We start from the raw sequence: 20,650 nt of genomic DNA, 5'->3' as shown, positions 1-20,650 counted from the left end.
AATGTCCCTTCGATGGCTTAAGACCTGCAACAAGGTCCTGCAAGCACCTTCTCCTCCTAGATGTAACTCATCTTACTCTGGCTCTTCCCCTGGAAGCTGAACCTGAGACTTGCTGCTGAGCATTTCACAGGGTATGAAGTGTTACCCTGGCAGCATCTGGCCTGGAGACACTGGAAAAAAAAAGGAAGTGGAGTCTTCTGTAATTGAAACCACTTTGAAAATGATGAGATTTTTAGTAAATGGAACACATTTAGGATTGCTTGTCGTGTTATAGATGTTCATTGATCAGGAATCACAGCATTCACATGCCTTTTCAGTTTTTAATAATAAATTAAAATTGATCCTGAAATAAACATTGAATCATTTATGAACTTTTTGAATGCATTTTTTCTTTAACTTTTTTTTTTTTCTTAAGCACAAAAAAGACATCTCCAAAACAGATGGAAAGTTGAAATAAATTCACTGATAGAACTCTGGAAAAAATGTGAGGCTACAAATTTGTGGTTTTTTAAAAGAAGCATATTTGGAAAAAAGTTGTTAAGTCTTGTTGCCAGGACACTTGAGAAGTGTTTTTGTTTCAAATCCATTTTATGAAGACTTAGCTTGTATTTCACTTACATCGATGGATGAGATGTTAATTGGTTGAAGCATGGCTGCACATGCGGCTAGAGAAGACCCACACTCTGGGAACACCATCTGTAAACCTGCCTCAGCTGGAAAGTATACTGCTCTGCTAGCATGGGAGTTATGTTGCAACAAAGCGCCTCACTTCTTCCACTTTGCCTCCTAACATTATGTGTTAACCTGGGAAAGTCCAGTGTTAACACAGCTCTACAGCTTCCAGACCACAACTGGCTTGTATACAGCCAGCTTAAAAACTGGGCACTTGCCAAAGTGGACATAGCTAAAAGAGAACAGAATTATGTGTGCAATGGGTCCTTGCCACACAGATGGTCTCACTGCTAATACTGAAGGCAACATGCTGCCATCATTAATTTTGATCCCCACATGTGTATGGCACATGGGAGATGAGCCCCAGACTGTGAGAGCCATCAGAGTGCACGGAGGTCAGCAGGAGCCCAGGGCTGGGGCTGACACCCTGGCAGTGGTACCGCTGCAGAGCCAAGGGGGCTGCTGCAGGAGATGAGTCTCCCCCCGGGATTTTCCATGATGTAGGCAGACGGGATGGCCAGACAGACATCTGGCAGCTTCATCCTGAGCACATATGTGGCCTCCATTAGGTGTGCAGAAAGGATGCTTTACTTTTCTCAGGTAGAGTGCCTGGTCCCCCAGCAAACACAGATCCATCCACCCCTCTGCAACGCGTGCAGGGGAGAGCAGCATGGAGGCAGCCCCGGACCTCTGCACCTCCAGCCATTGCAGTAAGAGAGATCTGGCCTTAAATGAATAAATGACATGACATAGATGGAGGAATTTGTGCCTTCTGCTGTATTAAGTATGATTTCTTTAAGTATGATAAAGGGCGCCTGTTAGCTTCTTCTGTGCAAGTAAAAATAACTTCAACTGACTTTTTTTCCTTACGCATATACTCTTCTGATTCTCCATTTGCATCACAGTGCTATCCTGATTCCCAATGGTATGAGATTTTTTTGCGTATGTTCTTTTCCTAGATTAGGCTGGTGATTTATTGTATCCACTAAGGACTTTTCTGAACTCAGATGAGTATGTGAATCCCCTTTCTTCGCTTCCTGACTTTTTTCAAAACTTGAGAGACCACCAGTAATTCGAATGCAAGTAGCAGTGCTGGGAATGGTTTCTGACTCACTGTAATTACTGGCGCAAAGGCAGTTAAATAGAGCTACTGATAAGTCTGCTATGAGGAGGATATAGCAAAGGGAAAGGATTCCTCTCCTCCTTCTCATTACACATAAAAATAACTGTATTCTAAAAGGGTAGGAAATAGAAAGACAAGGGTGGGTTTTTTTCCCTTTTAGCCTGAGCTTCAAGATGGTAGGCCCAGGAGGGCTTACCAAAAACAGGGGATAAAAGTTCAGCAGTAACATAAAACTGAATGAGCAGAGAATCCATTAGAGATTAAAAAGACAAAATTAAGGTCAATTAATTTAGGTCAAACAAGGAATGACCCAGTTGTTAACTATGGGGCATTTTATGTGTCTAGAGTACCTTGCCTGCTGCTCTGGAGAAGCCATGTCTCCCATAGAACCTGTGGCACATCTGCCAGCCCCTGCAGGTATCTCCTATGCACTGGGGTTTCTCAAATGGCACTGGATGCCTATGCTCAAGCACTAGTCACATGTTGGCATTTAAGTATCTTATTTTTGAACCAAACATCTCATAGAATACTTGTTTCCTCTTTCATATGCTCTAAAATTGCTATTTTTTGTTGTTTGTTTTATACCGGAGAAATGCTGGAGAAGGCATTTAGGTTTTGGAATAAGAATCATGTCTTCTTTTTTTTTAGAATAACAGTCATCATTGTCAACTTGTTATGTGCCTGTTCATGTAAGATAAATTGGGAAGCACCTAGAAAATAGCTTCAAAATGAGTGGAAGTTAACATGCATTTGTCAAGAAGAAATATATCTGACAAATCTTATTTTCTTCTACTGTAGGGTAACCAGAGCTGGGAAGAGACAAAAGGCAGCACTTGTCACATTGTTAGCACTCAGTGAAGCTTCTGGCCCTGTCTCCTGTGGCAATCTTAGAAGCAAACAAGGGAATGTTATCAGACTGAAACTACCACAAGTAGGTATAAGAGTTAGAAAAACTGCGCTCAGAGAGTAGCTGTCATGAAGTTCATTGTCACAATAGTGGCACTGATGGGTATTCCTCGGGGTGGGGGTGGGGGTGGGTATCTCAGGCTGAACACTTCTTGATTAGCTCCCAAAGACCCCAAAGAGGTGGAACAGAGGTTATAGTTATTACATTTGCAGCTGACACAAAGGCAGACTATAAATTCATTGTATCACAGTACCGGAAACAAACATGATCCTGACAAGGTGGGGATTAAACCCACACATGCTACTGACAAGGTGAAGACAGACTGGAGCTAGGTCTCCTGAAGAGCCTACAGGGATTGCTGTGACTGTGACAGGTATGTTATTCAACGTTGCCATGGTGTCATGAGAAAGGCAAGCACTATATTGGGGTTTGAACACTTGAAAGAAGATTAGTTTTATCCTTCTTCTCTGAACAGATGTTAAAGTCTGGCACTGAATTTTGTATCCAGTTTTGGGCACAGCCTTTGTAACAAAAGCAACGTAGATCAGTTGAAAAGAATCCACCAGGAAGCAATCCAAATGGCGGCAAATCTCCAAAAGCATGACTTGTGGGAAAGACTGACTCAACTATGGACTTTAAACCTAAAACAAAAAAAACCCCAAAACAAACAACCAGCCAGCGTAGGGGATGTGGTATTAGTCTTCAAGCACAGCAAGCAAAACGCTACCTAACTGGCAAATCTGGATGTTTATGTCTCTTGGTGTCAGAATTAGCTTCAGCTAAGCTCATTCTGCAGGCCCATGTGTGTGTCCCAGTTAAACCTCTTCACTAGTGTTGATATACCGCACCACCATAAAGGGGTTCAACACGTACTCTGGGAAGGGCAAGGACGGTACATTCATCATTCCCAGCACTTGGGCCTGGTCTAGCCGATGGGACACCAGCACAGGACTGGGATAGTTGTAGACGCACTGAATTCACCAAAAGCTTCCCTTGACTAGAGTGATTATAAAGAATGCTAATTCAAGGAATGATTAACTACGTATTGTGTCATGCCTCTGCCAGGAGAAAAGTGTAGAGTTTATAAATCTTGTATTGTAGTTGGCTCATGTACTTCATAGTCTTTTCATTTTTCAGTAATAAAAGGTAACTAAATAGGTGTGATTCTTCTAGCATGAGCACGATGGGCAGTTCTGAGCCAGTTCAGATAGGGTATCTCTGAGGCAAGTCTGCAGAAACGGAAAGCTGTCTTTCAGCCAAAAGTGAAATTAAACCTTTCTCATACTTCTGGCTGGAATTTGTGACTCAGAGATAATCCCAAAACTATGTTGATTCAGAGAGAGAGAAAAAAATCCTCTGAACTTTGTTTTACTCATCTTGCCTACAGCTCATTAATCCCAGTAGAATGCTTCTTTGTTCTCTCCCTTACCTGTGCACCTCTCCAAAGTTAGCTTTGTTATTACTACCCTTGACTTCAATAGTTCTACACCACAAAATAATTTTTCTCCAGAACTGTTCAAGCTCCTATGAAATGATGTGGAGGAGAAAGCTTGTGTGAACAGGGAAGAGTGGCTTTCTCTCAGGAAGCCACCTGGATCTGCTGTGAGGGTTGTGAGGCTGGGAGCCCTTCCCCTTGCCATGAAAACTGCCATCCTTGATGAAAAATAGTCAGGCAAATCCAACCATGTTTTGACTCGATGTTTTTCCTCACTACAGCTTTCACTGTTTTCCTCAAAGCCATCAATGGGATAAATTTCTGGAAAGCTGCTGCCAGCTGCATATGCCCTGTGATTTCCCTGCAACAGGAATTCTTTAGCGAGGCAGTGATCCATGAACAAATTACTAGTCTGTTGACCATTACCTTGAATGACATTAGAGAATGTTTAACTGCCACTCTTACTTTCGTTAAACTCAATCCTGCCTAAATTAAAATCATTACTGAAAGTCACAGGTTTACTTTAGCAGAAATTAAGAGGTAGAGTTAACATTCTTTATTACAAAAAATCAAGACACATTCATACAATACAAAACTTGCTAATAAATTGTTATTTCCTTTCATATCCACAATTTCCTTAGCCTGGTAAAAGAAAATCACTGACAGATGGCCAAAGAACCATCTTTTAATAACCCAAATCACCTAGATTACACATTCATTTATATATCCCACAATAGACCTGCAGTATCTTATTCCAATAACTAAACATCAGTTCATTGACATTTACATAAATTCCATATTTTAGCACCATTCAGAGCACAAGAACCTTACAAAGATTTTGTCAAATCCTTTTGCATTACAGTGACTGTAGTTACATTTCATTAACATCCTTAATAGTGAGACCTCAACAATGCCTTGGCAAAACTTCCTCGTCATCCAGCATCAAACATTCTCACCACCTTCCAGACACATTCCATTCCAGCACTTTGGCACGAAACCATCCATTGTTGCTTTTAACCACTTAATCAGTGCCTGCTTCTGTGTAAAAGGTAAATCAGCCCTACTTCTGCCACACCAACACACCAAGCTCCCAAACCTAGAGTCCTCATAGGGACACAGTTACATCATTTAGCAAAAACCTTGGTAGAGCCAATTAGAGCTGGAAAAAAGCGTCTTTACACTCCCACCGTGCTGCTGGAAGGGCCCAGAGTTTGTAAGGAGATAGAGTTAATTCCACACTATTATGGAATGGGAAATACCTAAGGATGTAAGGTCCTGCTTGCATGTGAATCAGGATTGTAGGCTAACTGAGTTTTAGGCAGAAAATACGAAGGAACAATTCATTCAAATAGTGAAAATTAATAAAAGTAATGAAGCAAGTTGCAGCTTAATGATTAATGTTACAAATCACAAAGGTATGGAGAAAGACAGTAATTTCACAAAAGTATTTCATGCTGTGTTGTTTCCTGCTGTTGGATATTTCAAATTCCTCTTTCTTTTCAATGAGTAGAAAAGGAAGAGAAAATTATCCCAGTTTCACCTTTTTTGACTTGTGATTCAGTTCCTTTATTTTCTGCTGCTGCTTCCAACTGTGAGACTCCTAAGCAGGATGGGCCGGTGTGGTTTCACTGCTACTGAACTAATCCCATACTCTTTGCAAATAGAAATTCTCAGACTGGTCTCTCCAAAGCACACCGTACTATCTCAGTCATGTCCATATTCCACTTTTCACTGTGACTTGAACCCCATTAAATCTCTCTTTGCCAACCCTTTTCCAAAATATTTGCCTAGTTTGGGTGATTTTCTGTTGGTTTTCCTTAGGTATCCTTCCTGGAGTGTTAATCCTTTTCCCATCAGAAAATGCTTCCTGCAGAAACTCTTACTTTTATTTGAGGAAATATTGTTCTATCAGCCTGAAGAGCATTAACAATCTTCACCATACCATCTCTCCTGCCTGAGTCATTTCCTTCCCTTTTATGAAGAGCAAACAGTTAACAATACTTTGCACGTGAAGATTTTTTTCAGCTGTGCACTCTGCTAACCTGAAGGATGAATCATACCTCACCACAGCATCATTAGATAAATACTCATGCTGTTTAGAAATATTTAAAAAGGAACATCTGAAAGTAACCTATACAGTGCAAAGAGGTGAGTCTAAGATAAAACCCTGGAAAAAGGAGTATTTACATCCACCTGCAGAGTGTTTTTCTTTCTCCATTAAGATTTTCTGGATGGTAGCCATCAAAACAATCTGCCATGAATATCAAAAGGACTCTCAGTTACCCTTCAGAGAACCAGCCCTATTCCCTTTGCAGAAGATGCAAAGAAATTACATAGTAAAATAAGTTCTTTTGACCTCAGCACCCAACTTCAATGTAAAAGAGACAGCACTTCTCAGCTATCTCTTATGCATTCCTTTTAACTTATAAGTGCTGGCTACTTTTCCATTCCAAAGGAATTATTGCTGAGGAGCTCTTGACTCCATAAAGTACACCCATTTGGCACAGGCACTGTGAGTTTAATGCTTGTACTCAGTCTATCACACCGATATATGCTTACTATTGTGAGGAATGAATGATGCAGCCATGTCAACTGCTATTCTAGCTTTCGTACAATCTTGTAGTTACATCTTGAATTCAGGCAATGCCAGAAGAGACCTGGTTGTGACATCTATTAAAACAAACTTTAAGAATAATGCTAGAACAATGCTTACTATTAATACATAGCATTTTGCAGCATTGGATAAGCAACCCAGTTTGGAGTCTAAAATACTTCTGCACATGATCAAGGCAATAGAACGCATGCAAACACATATCATCTCCAAGGAGGTTTGTTTGATGGTCAGATAGATGCATTTTCATTTGTTGACTTTGCCTGGATGGCCATTTTTACTGAATAACTTGCTTTGAAAAAACAAGGGCTCAGTGGATAGAACAGTCTTTGGTTGTAGGAGATGTCTGCATTTAATATGACTCTGACTTGAATATTTCACCTTGTTCATATTTAAGAGGCAAAATCTGGGCTTCACTGAGTCCAATGAAAAATTGCCTGCTTACCTCAGCACAGCAAGGATTTTAAGTCAGAAGCTGTCTGTAAGTTTCTGTATGATGTATATAAAAAATGGATTTACTCTATAATTGCCACTACAAAAATGTCGGTATCCCAGTTACTACATATGTAGTCATAGTCACTTTATCTGCCTTTACCTATCTAAAAGGCAGGTATCAAGTACACACTAGCTGTCTATGACTCCTCATGTGACCAATATGAAAGATCACTCCTACAGAGAGATTCTGCCCGTTCTGAGCTAGGTTGCTAGAATATCTGGGATGAATGTTTGGAGATGCTATTTGCTTCCCATTTGTTATAGAAGATGCCTAGAAAATATGCTTAGGCCTAGTCAACTAATATTTGGACATTTAGATTGAAGTGTGATTAATCTCACACACAAAGCTTCACCTCAGACACAGCAGGATTCCTTTTTCCTCTTGCTGTCCTATGAAGTGACCCTTTTGATGTCTATAGACCTACCTGTCCATAAACAGGTCCACTGCTTTTATTCTGGTACCAATATTGACTTTTCAAACTGTTATTCTCTATTCCTGGTGCTACCCCTAATCATATGTTTACAGACTCAACAACCTTATCTCCATTCAGGCATAATTGCTAGACTAAATAAACCGCATATACATCCCCCCTTCCAACCTGGGCTCTTCCTTCTGATGATCCTTTCTCTGATCTTGGGACACTGAATATCACCTTTCTTCACTATGGAGGACCAGCATTTTGCCATCTTCCAGATGAGCTTCTACCAGACTTATTGCACTGTACTAGCAACCCTGTCTAGTTGTACTTTCTTAGGTGCTTTCCCTAGTTATTTTATTTCTATCTTCAATTTCTACTTTTCATCATCAGAGTTCCAGTCATGATCAATTTTCCACTTTGTTTCTGTTACTATTATAATATCTGATTAAAAATATGTCAGATGTATCAGTTGTAACAAATGATTTTTCACACATGGGTTTGGTTGCCTCTTTTTGCACTGTCTTAATTTTGACAATAAAGACTAGCGGTATAAGCCTTCATGCAGTGGAATTTGACGATTTTTTCTTCCCATTTGTCAAACTTTTAGGTCAGTGGGGTGTAAAACATGGTACAATGATTTTCCAGTGTTCAAAATCAACTGTGAGGCCTGCCTGCCCACAAGCACTACCAAACCTGAGGCGTAAGGAGGCAGCTTTTCATGCCTTCATGGAAACACAGAAAAACATACCCCAGCCTTATGCAGCCCTTCCTTTGAGGATGAACGCCACAAAATTTTCTCTTTGAGCCTTTTAGGTATGCCTTTAGAAGATGTGCCATCTTCACACCCTGTCCTGAGGAAGATTTCCCTTGCATCTCCTCACTATAGCAGAAGCTGGGGAAATGCCTGAACCTTGCTAGTGGGGCTGGTTCAACCTCTCTTTCTGCAGGCTCAGGTTCCTCAGCCAGAGGAGCCTGCTTGAGCTCCATAGCATATTCCTGTTTCTACACAAGATGTGGAGCCAAGGGCCAGCCTGTGGCCTCACTGTTCCTGCCATCAGAAAGGTCAGGGCAGGATTAGTGCTAGAGACCTTTGGAAACTGGCTTCTCTCTCCTATTTTTGGACAAGCAGGAAAAGCTGGGCCCGTGGGAGCACTTCTAGGGAAAGCTGTACCCACACACACCATCCCACCCCTCAGTATTATTTGCACAGACAGATAAAAGGTTGTCAGGACCTAACCCTACAGCACCTCTGTGTGCATGAGAACCAGAACAAGTGCAGATGCTTTATACCAAATCCATAAAAATATTTTCCTGGTCCTCTATTAAATAACAGTTTTGTAGCTGCTATTTTATATTTTTTAGCTGGACAGAATGACGTCTATTCCCATGTCTGCATAAAATTGGTCACTTTTTTTTTTTATTGCTACGTTTCTTCTTGCATTGTCAAAAATACGTGAAAGCATTCATACCTTGGTGGTAATTCAGCCTTGAATTCAGCCTTAGCCCCTGGCTAAGGGCTTATTCAGGCTCTAAGACTGGTGAGAACTCTACTTGTTCCTGCTAAATTTATTCATCCTGAGAGATTTCCAAGTAACACTAATATGGAGCACTGACTTCATAAGAACAGAAAGGCAAAGCATTCCTGTTTCATCCTCTCCACAGAGGGATGCAGGAAGGCAGAGCAAGGAGTCTAAGAAAGGTCAGTTTGGATGCAGCTGTTTGAATTATTGATTGTGAATAAGTAACTTTTTTATCTGTTGTTCTTTTAGTGTATATCTTTAAAGATTTATCCTAATTTCCTCAACTGGTCTTGCATTAGTAAGAATTTACAGTTTAACTTGGGGCACTTTCTTAATAATAACTCCTGTCTGTCTACATATATGCAAGGTAGGAATGCTGTGACCCAACTGTTAGAAGAGAAACAATATCAACTATTAATTTTACAGAAAAGTAAAAAGGTCTGTTGTTTTCAATTGTTTCAGCCCCTGTGCTACTTTGCACTGACTGTTATTCATGCACATGCCAAGGCTGAATTCAGTTGTGTTTCTCTCTCTTCACCTATGTGAATAATTTCAATTAGGATTGATGGAAACTATTCTTATGAGCAGTATTATGCTGTTCTGAACTCAGTCTGCACCTGTATGTATTCTTTAGGTTCTACATTATTCCTCACCTCAACCCACTACCATAAACCACTGACACTATATCAGAAATGTTTGTTTTCAAAGTAGTCTGGCAAAATCCTAACAGTTAAAAAAACCACCTCAAACATTTTCAACTCCAATTTCAACAGATGTTCAATGATCACATGGATGAAAACTGATGGACAAATTGAGAGAAAGAGATCACAGTCACTTGCAGAAATTAAAAAGATATGTTACTGATTGTATCAAGGAACAAATCTCCATTTGCTAATTTCTAAATCTGGGTTGGGTCTACCACTGGTTGTAACTGCTAGCCGTGATTCACCAGACAGGCCTTTCCTCTCTTCCCACACCCACAAATCTGGTGAACCTATTTTATCCTCAGTTTGGTCATCACTACTACTCACACAGACAAGATGACAAAAATAAAGATCAAATTGCCCCCTGCAAGTGGGAGATGGTCTTGCTGTGCTAGCACTACCTTCACACCTGCCACAGGGAGAGCCTGTTCCCAATTCCAAGAGGAATTAGACTCATACTTCCCAAGAAAGACACAGATTTGTAGGCTGGGAACTACTACTAGAGAGGACATACAATATTTAATTTATTTAAAAAAAACAAACAGCTGACATTCATGACATTAATGAGGTTGGAGATAAACATATATATATTGCTATTGAAGGGAACTTGTTCCAGGTTTAACCTAAAATAAATTATTATTCCTCTGCTTCTGCTCCTTAATCAGATCTTATAACATTGTTTTGATTTTAGAGAGCAACACTATTAAGCCCAGAATAATGAAACCAAATAATTCAGTAACTGTAGAACAGACACAGGCCTGTCTACATTCCTTATTTAACTTCTACTTCAAAAATACTCTTGACTTTCAAGCTGCCATATTGCTTTAGTGTTTTGACTTCTCATTTCATTTTCTGTGAGCCTCCTGAAAAATGTAATTTTCAAAGAAATAAAAAATAAATCTAACTTTCTGAAACAGATACTTCTTTTTACACAAATATTTAAAATCTGAAAATGAGACTGAAAACAGAAATGCAAAGTGAAGAAATGGAAGGATAACAGAAAAATATTTTCAAATGGAATAGTTTGTTTTCCATCTAAAATAAAAATGAGGAAGAAATAAAAACCTGCTAATAAAAACTTTCCCATCCTCTTGTGTGGCAGTTGCTGTCATTTTTTTAATGTTTCAGTGATGTAAACAGTTACAGTTTTTCATCCCTGTACAACGAGTAATGTTATGCAAAACACAAAGCCTCCATTTGCTGTCTTTCAAAGGCTCGATTATAAGCTATTCTATGAATTCATGGATTTTCAGGAATACTCCTAATCACTATCTATCTGCATGAATTAAAAAGAAACAAGATGATATTTCTTGAGAGCAAATATCTCCATACATTCAAGCAATTATATAAATTAGGACGGTTAGAGGAAGTAGACTTCTAAACCTCTAGTTATTATCCATTTTTAAGTGGAAGTCCAAGAACAATAGTCTTATGTTGCAGCATTGTATCATAACTTATGTATTTGCCATTCTCATGATTTTATAAAAGTAACACAGCACCCGCTAAGAGAATTGTTCCCACCCTGCTTGGAGGAAACAGCAAAGCATTGCTTGAACAATTCACCCAAGAAGAATGTTATTGAACCATACATTTTAAAAGAACCATACATTTTAAAACACACCTGTGCTGGCCTTGGGAAACAGCTCATGAGAAACTGCAGTTTTGCTAGCAGCAAATGTGCTTTCTCCAAAGACATGATTTAATAGGAATGCTGAGATGTTTGCACAGGGGCTCCTGCTTCACTTCGGTTTGACCCTTTGGAAACCGAAGATTCATGGGCTTGTATCTACCTCTATGTAAATCAGGACTATCTCCTTTGAAGTCAACAGATGTAAAAATCTGGGTGAGTAAAGGAGAATCAAGGCCTGGGGCTGTCATCCCTGCCTTGCTGCTTTTATTCAGGTTAGGATTTCAAACATATAATTGCAATTTTTTTTTCCTGTCATTTGGGAATGTGGATTGCGGCTGAGCTGTAACAAAAGGAAGAAGAGGTGCAGACTTGCTTTTCAGACCTGCAGCATGGTGCCAGGGCAGGTAGCGTTGGCAGGTTTCCAGCTGTCCTGTCACTCTGAATGACCTCCCTCCGTGCTGATGCAGAATTTTTTGCTACCTCTGTCCCTCTCTCAGGCAGCGGCAATAATGACACTGTTGATCACATTGTAGCAGAAGACTTCATGCCTTCCTAATACATTGCCATGCTTCTAAACCAGAACTGCCTCAGCGTTGATAGTATTCAAGCCTATATCTTTCCTATACCATCTTTGTGAAATATATGAACCTCTCACACTGAACTGGTATCACCATTTGTGCTAGAGTTCCTTACTCAAAGCAAGATGAATCCCACCTGGGAAAATTATATACTTGATCAATGGCTTAAACATTAGTCCATACGTTAGAGGTGATGTTGCAAAGGTTATGGTTGCAGCTGATGTGTTCAGCAAACTGCCAGAGGCACGTGACCCGGTAAGGCTTGCTAAAATAAGTAGCATGGTGAGAAATTATATTACTTACAATCTTACTAACATGGTCTGCACTTGAAATAGAAAACCAATTTTATAAAATTAAAGAAAAGGAATAGTCTACTTCAAGAGTGGAGTTAATGCAAAAGCCTACCTCAGAAGAAAACACTTGTACCTTTACTGTTCACCTTCCACATGAATCAGTCTATCCTGGCACAGAGACTTATGTATGCAGATGCCTTAAGCCTCACAGTCTAAACCAAGAGTCTTATCCACATTGAAACATTCTTAGAAACATTGATTTTTGGTCTCTGGATTTTTTTATATGACAACCAAGTGCTAAATCAAAGGTTAAAACGTAAAAAGAGCTTCTTTCACTTCAGAAAGCACAATAAAAAGAAATAGCTCAGCATAATCTAAAACACCTACCATCAGCATTTGGGAGTGACCAGGGCTTCCCTCCATGTGTAAAAGACAAAAGTTAAGGCTGAAGTTCAGAACACTGTGCTATTTTCTAAATGGGCAACCGACCCAAAACCACAGGACAATATTGCATTTTACATTCCTGTATCTTAATATACACTTCCACTAGTAGAAAGACCAGTATGTGAAAAGACATTAGAAATGGTGTTACAAGAAAGTTGCCAGCACATCACTACATATGCAACCTGTGCACATTTTTTGTCTATGACTGGATTCCCAAAGCAGCCCCTCCAATGGCCTTCGGTCCAGGCGTGCCCTGGCCAAGTTACTGAGGTGGCCCAGCGTGTACTTGCTGTGTGCGTCCAACACTTCTTCACTCCTAAACCAGAAATGAAGGCAGTGTTTCCAATTAAAATGAATAGCCTCAGTTTTGGTGGTACGGATGAGAGACACTAGCAATACTCACTTCGTTTTGGTGCTTGGGCTTATCTGAAATTTGTGCTGCTGTAACTAAAAGCAGACTCTGGGAACTACTAGACAAGAATAATGAAAAAAATACTTATAATGTGTTTGATGTCAAATAATGGTTTAATGAAATCTCCCACGGCCAATAGTTCCTCATAGTGCTGTAAAAGCTGGTCATCTCAAAATGAACTGCTTAAAGAGCTGACACTTCAATTTTGCTGTCAATGGTGTCCTGCTGCGTTTTCTAACATGGAAAGAATATACTCTTCGCAATTAAGGTGCAAGATTAAAACAGATGATGCACACTGCTGTTTAGTGACCTACTATTGCTAATATAATGAAAAATGTGCATGTGTTTTCACCTGTACTTGCAAATTTCCAACTTTTCAGTGTACCCACACCTTAGGGATTATTATGCTTCCTACCTTTGGGACACACTGCTCAATGAGGGTCTCTTCACTGAGCAATTGAGAAATGGGATACCCAAACAGACAAAGAAGACATAGCAACTTTGCTGCTCCCTGAAAGACAACAATGGGAAACTACAGTGGGCTGGAGACAGTCTGCTAAATGATTTATGATGTACAGCCCATTCCTGAATTATTTTTTCCCTATTAGATGTGCATTAAAACATGGGAGCCTGACACATGGAAAATCTTATCCGGCCTCAAAGGGAAAAAAGTCCCCCATCCTTCCATTACCTCAAGGTTTGACCATTCCAAGACGATGCTACTGTCTTCTAAAGAGACTGTGCTATAGTTTGCTCTAACTCTGCTGAATACCAACTTGGGTTTCAAATACAGCTTTGAAATAATCATCATACCAACAGAGACTTTATCTACTACATTCATTGCTTGCATCTCGGCAGACTATTCCTCAAAAACCTGCCTTTGTTAAACACAGCATTATACAATGCTACCTCATTCCTAGTCACAAAACTTTCAAAAACCAGGGAATCCCCTCATCTAATACTTCACACTACATTAAAGTACCACGTTTTATTTTTACACAAGGATTATTACCATGCCCTCAGATTTCAATTGATTGCTATGGACCATGTAAAATGCCACAGACCAGAGAAGCTACGTTTTCACATGGATGTTTTTATTGATTTATCAGGCATTGAATCAAGTATTGTAAAATAAACAGATTTTGTTTGTTAAAAAATGTCCAGAAGAATACCATTCATAGCAAACTTGTTTCCTCATAGTCATACAGAACATAAAATTGTCCAAGAAACAAGCAAAAAAGGAACACCTGACCAGTTACTGTCAGTTCGTGTGTGTATGTATGTATGTATGCAAATACACAAATTACACACTATATTTGTGCATATACTGGTGTGTGTGTACTCATACATATGTGTACATATATACACAAACATATGCACAAAGAGTACTGACTGAATTAATAGTCCACTGGAGAAATGTGGCTTAGTTCCAAATGAAGTATTCTGTGTTAAAATAAAAATGATACAGCACGGCCTCTAGATAACAGACCGTTCTTTTTCTATTGGCCAAAACCATAACCTGTCTTTAGACTCACGGTCTATCTTTACAATGAAAATATGTGAGATCATTTGGGATCTTTCCAAATTCACGGTATTATTCCATCCAGCTCAATCTCTGCCAACATTGTATGGCCAAACACTGAACAGCATTTTCAGTTTGTCCACTACTGAAATCAGCTTCTAAATTTAATATTTCTGGCAAAAAAGAAGACACACAGCTTTGCTGCATGTACTTAGGTGATACACCCTTTCCTTTTAGGCAGAAACTTGGCAATAATCCTAGATTAAAACTCCTTTCCTCCTGCATCTTTTTATCACTGCTTTGTATCATTCATCTCCTGTTAACTCATTATAATAACTTTCATGCCATCTCAGCTACCTCCCAAATATCCCAGGCCAGATCATCTGGGCAATGACATCAGCTTGTGTTGATAACATTGTGCTCAATTATAAAATGTAATGTTTGAGGATTTATTTACTTTTTCATTTTTGAGAGTATAGGTTTCTTGATTATTAAAGACACTATGATAAACACCGCAGTTCATTATATGTACACACTATTTTCCCTTACTTATGTCAACTCTGGAAAGATCAGTGACTCCAGCCTGTGAACCATGGGATGCTGCCCCAGCTGAAAGCTATGGTTCCTCTAACATACTGCCAGACTTTTCTCCATTTAATTCAGCAGTTAGAAGGGCATGTAAAGGGAAATCAAAGGAACATAGATAAGCATTTATTTTCTGTTAAAAAAGGGGAAAAATCAAATAAGCATGTATGTATTCCTTATTTTGCTCATAAGTTTTCTACATCATCATAAGGCAAACTGTAGTACAGCTTTGTACCTGGAGAATCAGTATTTTAAAAATCTGAAACTGAGCTTGGGACCAGTTTATTATGGACCCATTAGTGGAAAAAAGTGCATTAAGGCATCCTTTTCAAAAGACACCAGAAGCATGGTTATAAATTACTGAGCAAATCTTTTCCTAAAGCTCATATTCAATTCACCCTTTTTCTACACAGGCAGATTTTCACCACTTGCATAGTAACAACAAAACACTGTAGGAAAACCATTTTTTTAGTGTTGTCATATGCCTCAAGCATTTCCAAAAATGATCATTTATACGTAAACATTGTAGTAATTACAAGGGGATTCTGTTCTGTAGGAGGGAAAGAGAAAAAAAAATGCACCTGATTCACCTTTGAGACAAAGTAGGTACAACCTCTGTTGCCTTCCCTGAAGTTCATCCACCCATACCAGGATGAACATGGAGCCTACCCATGCAGATTCCTGCTGCTGCTAAAAACTTGCTGTTTACTCCTCGTTCACAAAGAGGACTGTGCTTTCCCAAACAACCCAGAACAATGGTAACTATGAGCAAACCAGCTGCAGTGTTTCTCCATACAGCACATGTAAAACAGATTTCCTTGCTTTGTTATAGAGACTGCATAGTGTATGACAATGAAACATTTGTACTTAATTTAAAAGAAATGGTAAAGTGGCACATGTCTCACTTCCTAGCTGTTGGCTGGGCTTGCTATGTTGAACCTTGTAAAATCAGCAATAAGCATTCACATGTCTACCATCAGAACCGTGACATCTTCTATTACAATCAACCCTTAAATGATGCCGTGCTTTATCAAATTAGTCTACAGTCAGACCTTGGATTGGCTGCTCTCCTCCAGTGTTGCTGATTCTCAGAGATGATATCAGTCTTTCACATCCTCAGTGATTCTACACTGTTTCCCAAAGATGAAAGCGAAGCACTGGTAGATGGGAACGTTGCCATCAATAAAATAAATCACCAGATGATTTATCCACTCACATTTCTAGGAGATATTCCACATGTTTTTTATGAACAGGGAGAGCACAGCCCTGTGAACAGAAGTAAATTAAACTTTCTTTTTCTGCTGTGTTGGCTAGCTTCACTTCCTCACTTGTTTATTTTTGTTCTTTTTGGTCTGCACACTCCCATGTGCAAAGTAGAAATTAGGAGAGCTCACAGTCAGTAAGACTGGTAATGAGAATGTTAACATTGGCACGAGTAAAACCTGCAGTATACTGACTTGTCCACTGCGCAGTTTTCATCCTTCCAATTTCCTGCTTTTATCCACTGCAAAATAAAATGATGTAAAGGGCTGATGAAACTTTAATTAATAGGACCGTCAATGTGCAAAACAAAGAAGTCATTTTCCAGATGTCCAAACCAGGCTTTCCCTTCTCTCTTTTTTTTTTTTTTTTCTTTTTTTTTTATAAATAATTTATAAATCTTCCTGTAAGAGACTAAATACAAAACCAACCAACCAAAACCAACTGCAAAGAAAGTTCTAAGATACTATTAAAGCCATGTCTTGTCCTTTTTTACAAAGTACACAGAAAAGAGATATTCTCCTCCTTTCAGTTCCAGCTGGATTTGGCAGCGACAGCTGGGATGCCATGCAGTTCCCCAGCTCTGGGCAAGCCCTGGAAGGCAGCTGCCTGGCCACCCTGGGCAGATGTGTCGTCCTACCTTTTGGCTTTTAGCAGTCATGCGAGCTGCTCGGAGGAGTCTAGGTGGTCAGGGATAGGCAAGCCAGTTATAATGGTCAAACACTTATTCCACACAGTGAACGTGGGGCACACCGGCTGCCCAAATGTAATGTCAAAAGTGTAAAGGTGTAGGGAGTTCAAAGCATCGTAAAAAGCAAGGGAACCATTGTCATAGTCCAGCAAAATCCCGACCCGTCGGAGGTGAGGCGCAGGCTCGATGGGGATTTCTTTGCTGTTGTGCCGCACCACCCATGTGTTATTGCAGCGGCAAAGCACCCAGGAGGCAGAATTCTTCCCGATCCACTCATGCTTTGGTGCTGACTTGTAGGAAATACCAATGGCATACCTGCAAAACAAAAAAAAAGCTCAAGGAAACAAATGCTTCCTGTCACGTTGATCTCTTGTGAATGTTAAATGTTAGCCCAGAGGACTCACTGGAATCCCCCAGCCTCTTCTGCTGGTTAAATTCTAATTAAGTGATGTTTTACCACAATATCTACACAGGCTTAGCTAATGTTTTTCTCCATACCTCTTTTGGATCTGAGAGGTCAGAGAAACTTTATTGTCCCTCATATTGTTTGTAGTTTGGCTGCTATGATAATGTTTTTGCCTTTGGTATTCAAAAGCAGGTTTGCTGAGTACTCAGCAACTCAGAGTTTAAATCGCTGGGCCTCAAATTTCTACTTTCAAACAGATGAAAACAGAGGAATTCCTTGATTTTAAAATACACTGCTATCTGTCAGCTAATCTGATCTCTCCTTGCTCCTTTAATATATGGCCCAGAAGAAGGAATGCAAGAGTAAGCACCAAAGGACACATTAAGCAAAAAAAAAAAAATTGCCATTCCCAAATATGTTTTGCCAGATGTTGGTGTGGTTTTCAGATTCAAATGAGCACTTCTGAGACTGGGTTATGGGCCAAGTGAAGCAATTGTAGGTGAAGACATTTGCGCTGCAAACCATAACTTATGGCAAGATGTGCAGGGTCAAAGGATTGTGAAAATGTTGTCATTAAGGGACACTGAGGGCAAATACCTGATTTCTCATATATAACAGAAATGTAAAAGTTCCTCACGTTCTAGAGACACTGCAGTATTTGTTGGGCTTTCAACCAACAGAGATTAATGTGCCATAAGTTACTTTATTTCCATTCCTTAGTGTTGGCACAGGCAAACAGCATTTTTCTTGTTTGAGACAGTGGGCATACCTGAAGATCTTACTGATTTTTCCACTCCATTAACCTCCATCATGACTGTTGCCTTTGAATCCCAAAGGGTGACATCGCTTCCACTAACTAAAAGGCCCCTGAAATCGACCCCTGTATGACACAGAGGACCATTCAGAGGTGGAGGAATGCACTCCTGTTCCTGCTCCTCGCTTCATACCCTGGGGCACAGACCTACAGCTCTGCTGCTTCGAGCCCCCTCCCCAGACGCAAATCTAACTTCCACCCCTGTAAAACTGGACCATCGCATTGTCTTTATATTGATTTATTTCTTTCTTCTTACTGAAGGGCACTAGGTTCTTTCACATTTAGTAAAGAAATGATCACGCTTAGAAAGTTCGCTCTGTCGTATAAACAAGATGAAGCTTTCTGAGCTCCCCAGTTCACTAAAATCAAAATGCACTGTGTGTGGATTCACAGTACAGCCATCCCGAGCATGGAGATGTGAAGGCCGCTAAATATAAAGATGCTCTATCTGGCAGATTTAGTTCCAGAGCCCAAAAGTGCTGGAAAATGGGAAAGTAGTCTGATAAATTATGTGAAAGTATATGCTTGTCTTGCTCTTATACTGTTCCCCATGCCTCTGCTACTGGTCTCTGTCAGAGAAACTGTGCCAGGACCTGCACAGTATGAACTGGTGATTCTTTTCACATATATTTTTATATACATACCATGTACTCCCGCTTATAACCACTTCCCAGTAATGCCGCCCGCTGTCAATGAACACATTGCCAGCTACTCCATAGCTCCCTTGGCTCGTGAATCGCTCTGGTGTGTGACTCTTTTTGGAGGATGTTTCATCACGTTCCACTGTCAAGTTATCATGAGACACTTTCAATTTCCTATGAGCAGATTTGGGGTCCAGTTTAAATGGCTGACCTAGAGACACAAAGATGGCAGAAGAATGGTTTGGCTTTGATTTTGAAAAGGATAGTGGATTAGCAAGCCTCTAAGGAGCCCACAAGATTACATAACCATATTAATCTCCCCCTTTGAAGCATGTTTGAGATAGATGAACCTATTCTGCTCCCTGCAATAGCTGGTTTTCATTGTCAGTTTACTGTCAATCTCATTGTGCACTAACTTCCCTGTGTAGATAATCCCTGAAAAGAGCCCTGCATAATCATCATGTCCATTATCTCTGACCTAGAGGTAACCTGACTACTCTAATTCTTCAATGTAATTGAAACCAATATACATGCTAATAAAGGTCTGAGGGTTGCTTTTTTCACAGCATATTAGATTTAGAATAAATTGCATTCTATTAATTCTGTAAGGATAAGGCTTCATAATGACATCTTCATCATTACTACAAAAAGTATGATTTCAAATCCCACAAAATGAGTTTGAAAATAAGAAGAAGCCCTAGCCTTGTCTGTTCATTCACTCACAGCTTTATTTATAACAAGGACAGTCAATAATTCAGGATCACTTTGGAAGGATGCCCATGTGGTGCTGGATACTGTACATTAAAAAGAAGGAAGTGAACTGTAAATTGGTCCGAATAATACGGTGTAAAAACATTACTGAGGCTGTTGCTCTTGGCAAGTATCTTCAGCTGTAGCACAAGGTTTGTAGACAATAACAGGAAGCTTTTTGGTAAACTGAACCCTGTAGATATATAAAGCCTGCCACGATTTTGACAGGCTTGCTCATTGTGTCAAAAAGCAGAATGACCATTTACCTCCACCAGGAGACAGCTAGGAGAACATGACTCCACAAGTGGTCCAGCAAAGCCCTTTTCCCTTCTCACTGTCTTTTGTATCAAGGGGAAAAAAATGTAAGTGGAAGATTTGATGACATGCACAGAAAATACAACTGAGCGTTCTCATGAAATCTGTGTGAGGCACCGAAACATGCACTTCAAATAAAATGTAAATTGTTCAGTTACCTACTTTTGCAATGTGTATTTAGTTATGCATTATGACCAATTATAAGATAAACCCATTGGAAAGTACATGGGGCACATTTTATCTACTTTTTCTTATTGTTTGGTAGCAGTAAAATACCTACAGCCTGCTTCTCTAACTGGTTAGCAGACTTTGTGTTGCTGAAGCAGTATCTGAAGGATGTCCTTCTCTGCACTGGCTTGTATCTAGTCACATAATTTCTCAGTCACCCAAGAGACTGCTCTCGTGCCACGCTGGGTCACAACG

At 39.8% G+C, this 20,650-nt stretch overlaps 1 protein-coding gene across 1 annotated transcript in view; it reads right to left on the bottom strand.

Annotated features, from left to right (window-relative positions):
- Positions 1-14,316: 14,316 nt before the first annotated feature.
- Positions 14,317-20,650, bottom strand: part of MID1 (midline 1) — a 157,064-nt gene continuing 150,730 nt past the window's right edge. The window contains exons 9-10 of the mRNA XM_037377949.1: positions 19,166-19,373; positions 14,317-17,616 (exon numbers count right to left, since the gene is read on the bottom strand). Of these exons, the coding sequence (XP_037233846.1) occupies positions 17,268-17,616; positions 19,166-19,373 (557 nt within the window). The 3' untranslated portion in view covers positions 14,317-17,267. The remainder of the gene's footprint in view (positions 17,617-19,165; positions 19,374-20,650) is intronic.

Source organism: Falco rusticolus, chromosome 2 (assembly GCF_015220075.1).
Source record: "Falco rusticolus isolate bFalRus1 chromosome 2, bFalRus1.pri, whole genome shotgun sequence".
NCBI classification, from domain to species: domain Eukaryota; kingdom Metazoa; phylum Chordata; class Aves; order Falconiformes; family Falconidae; genus Falco; species Falco rusticolus.
This window is presented reverse-complemented; position numbering and strand designations above follow the sequence as displayed.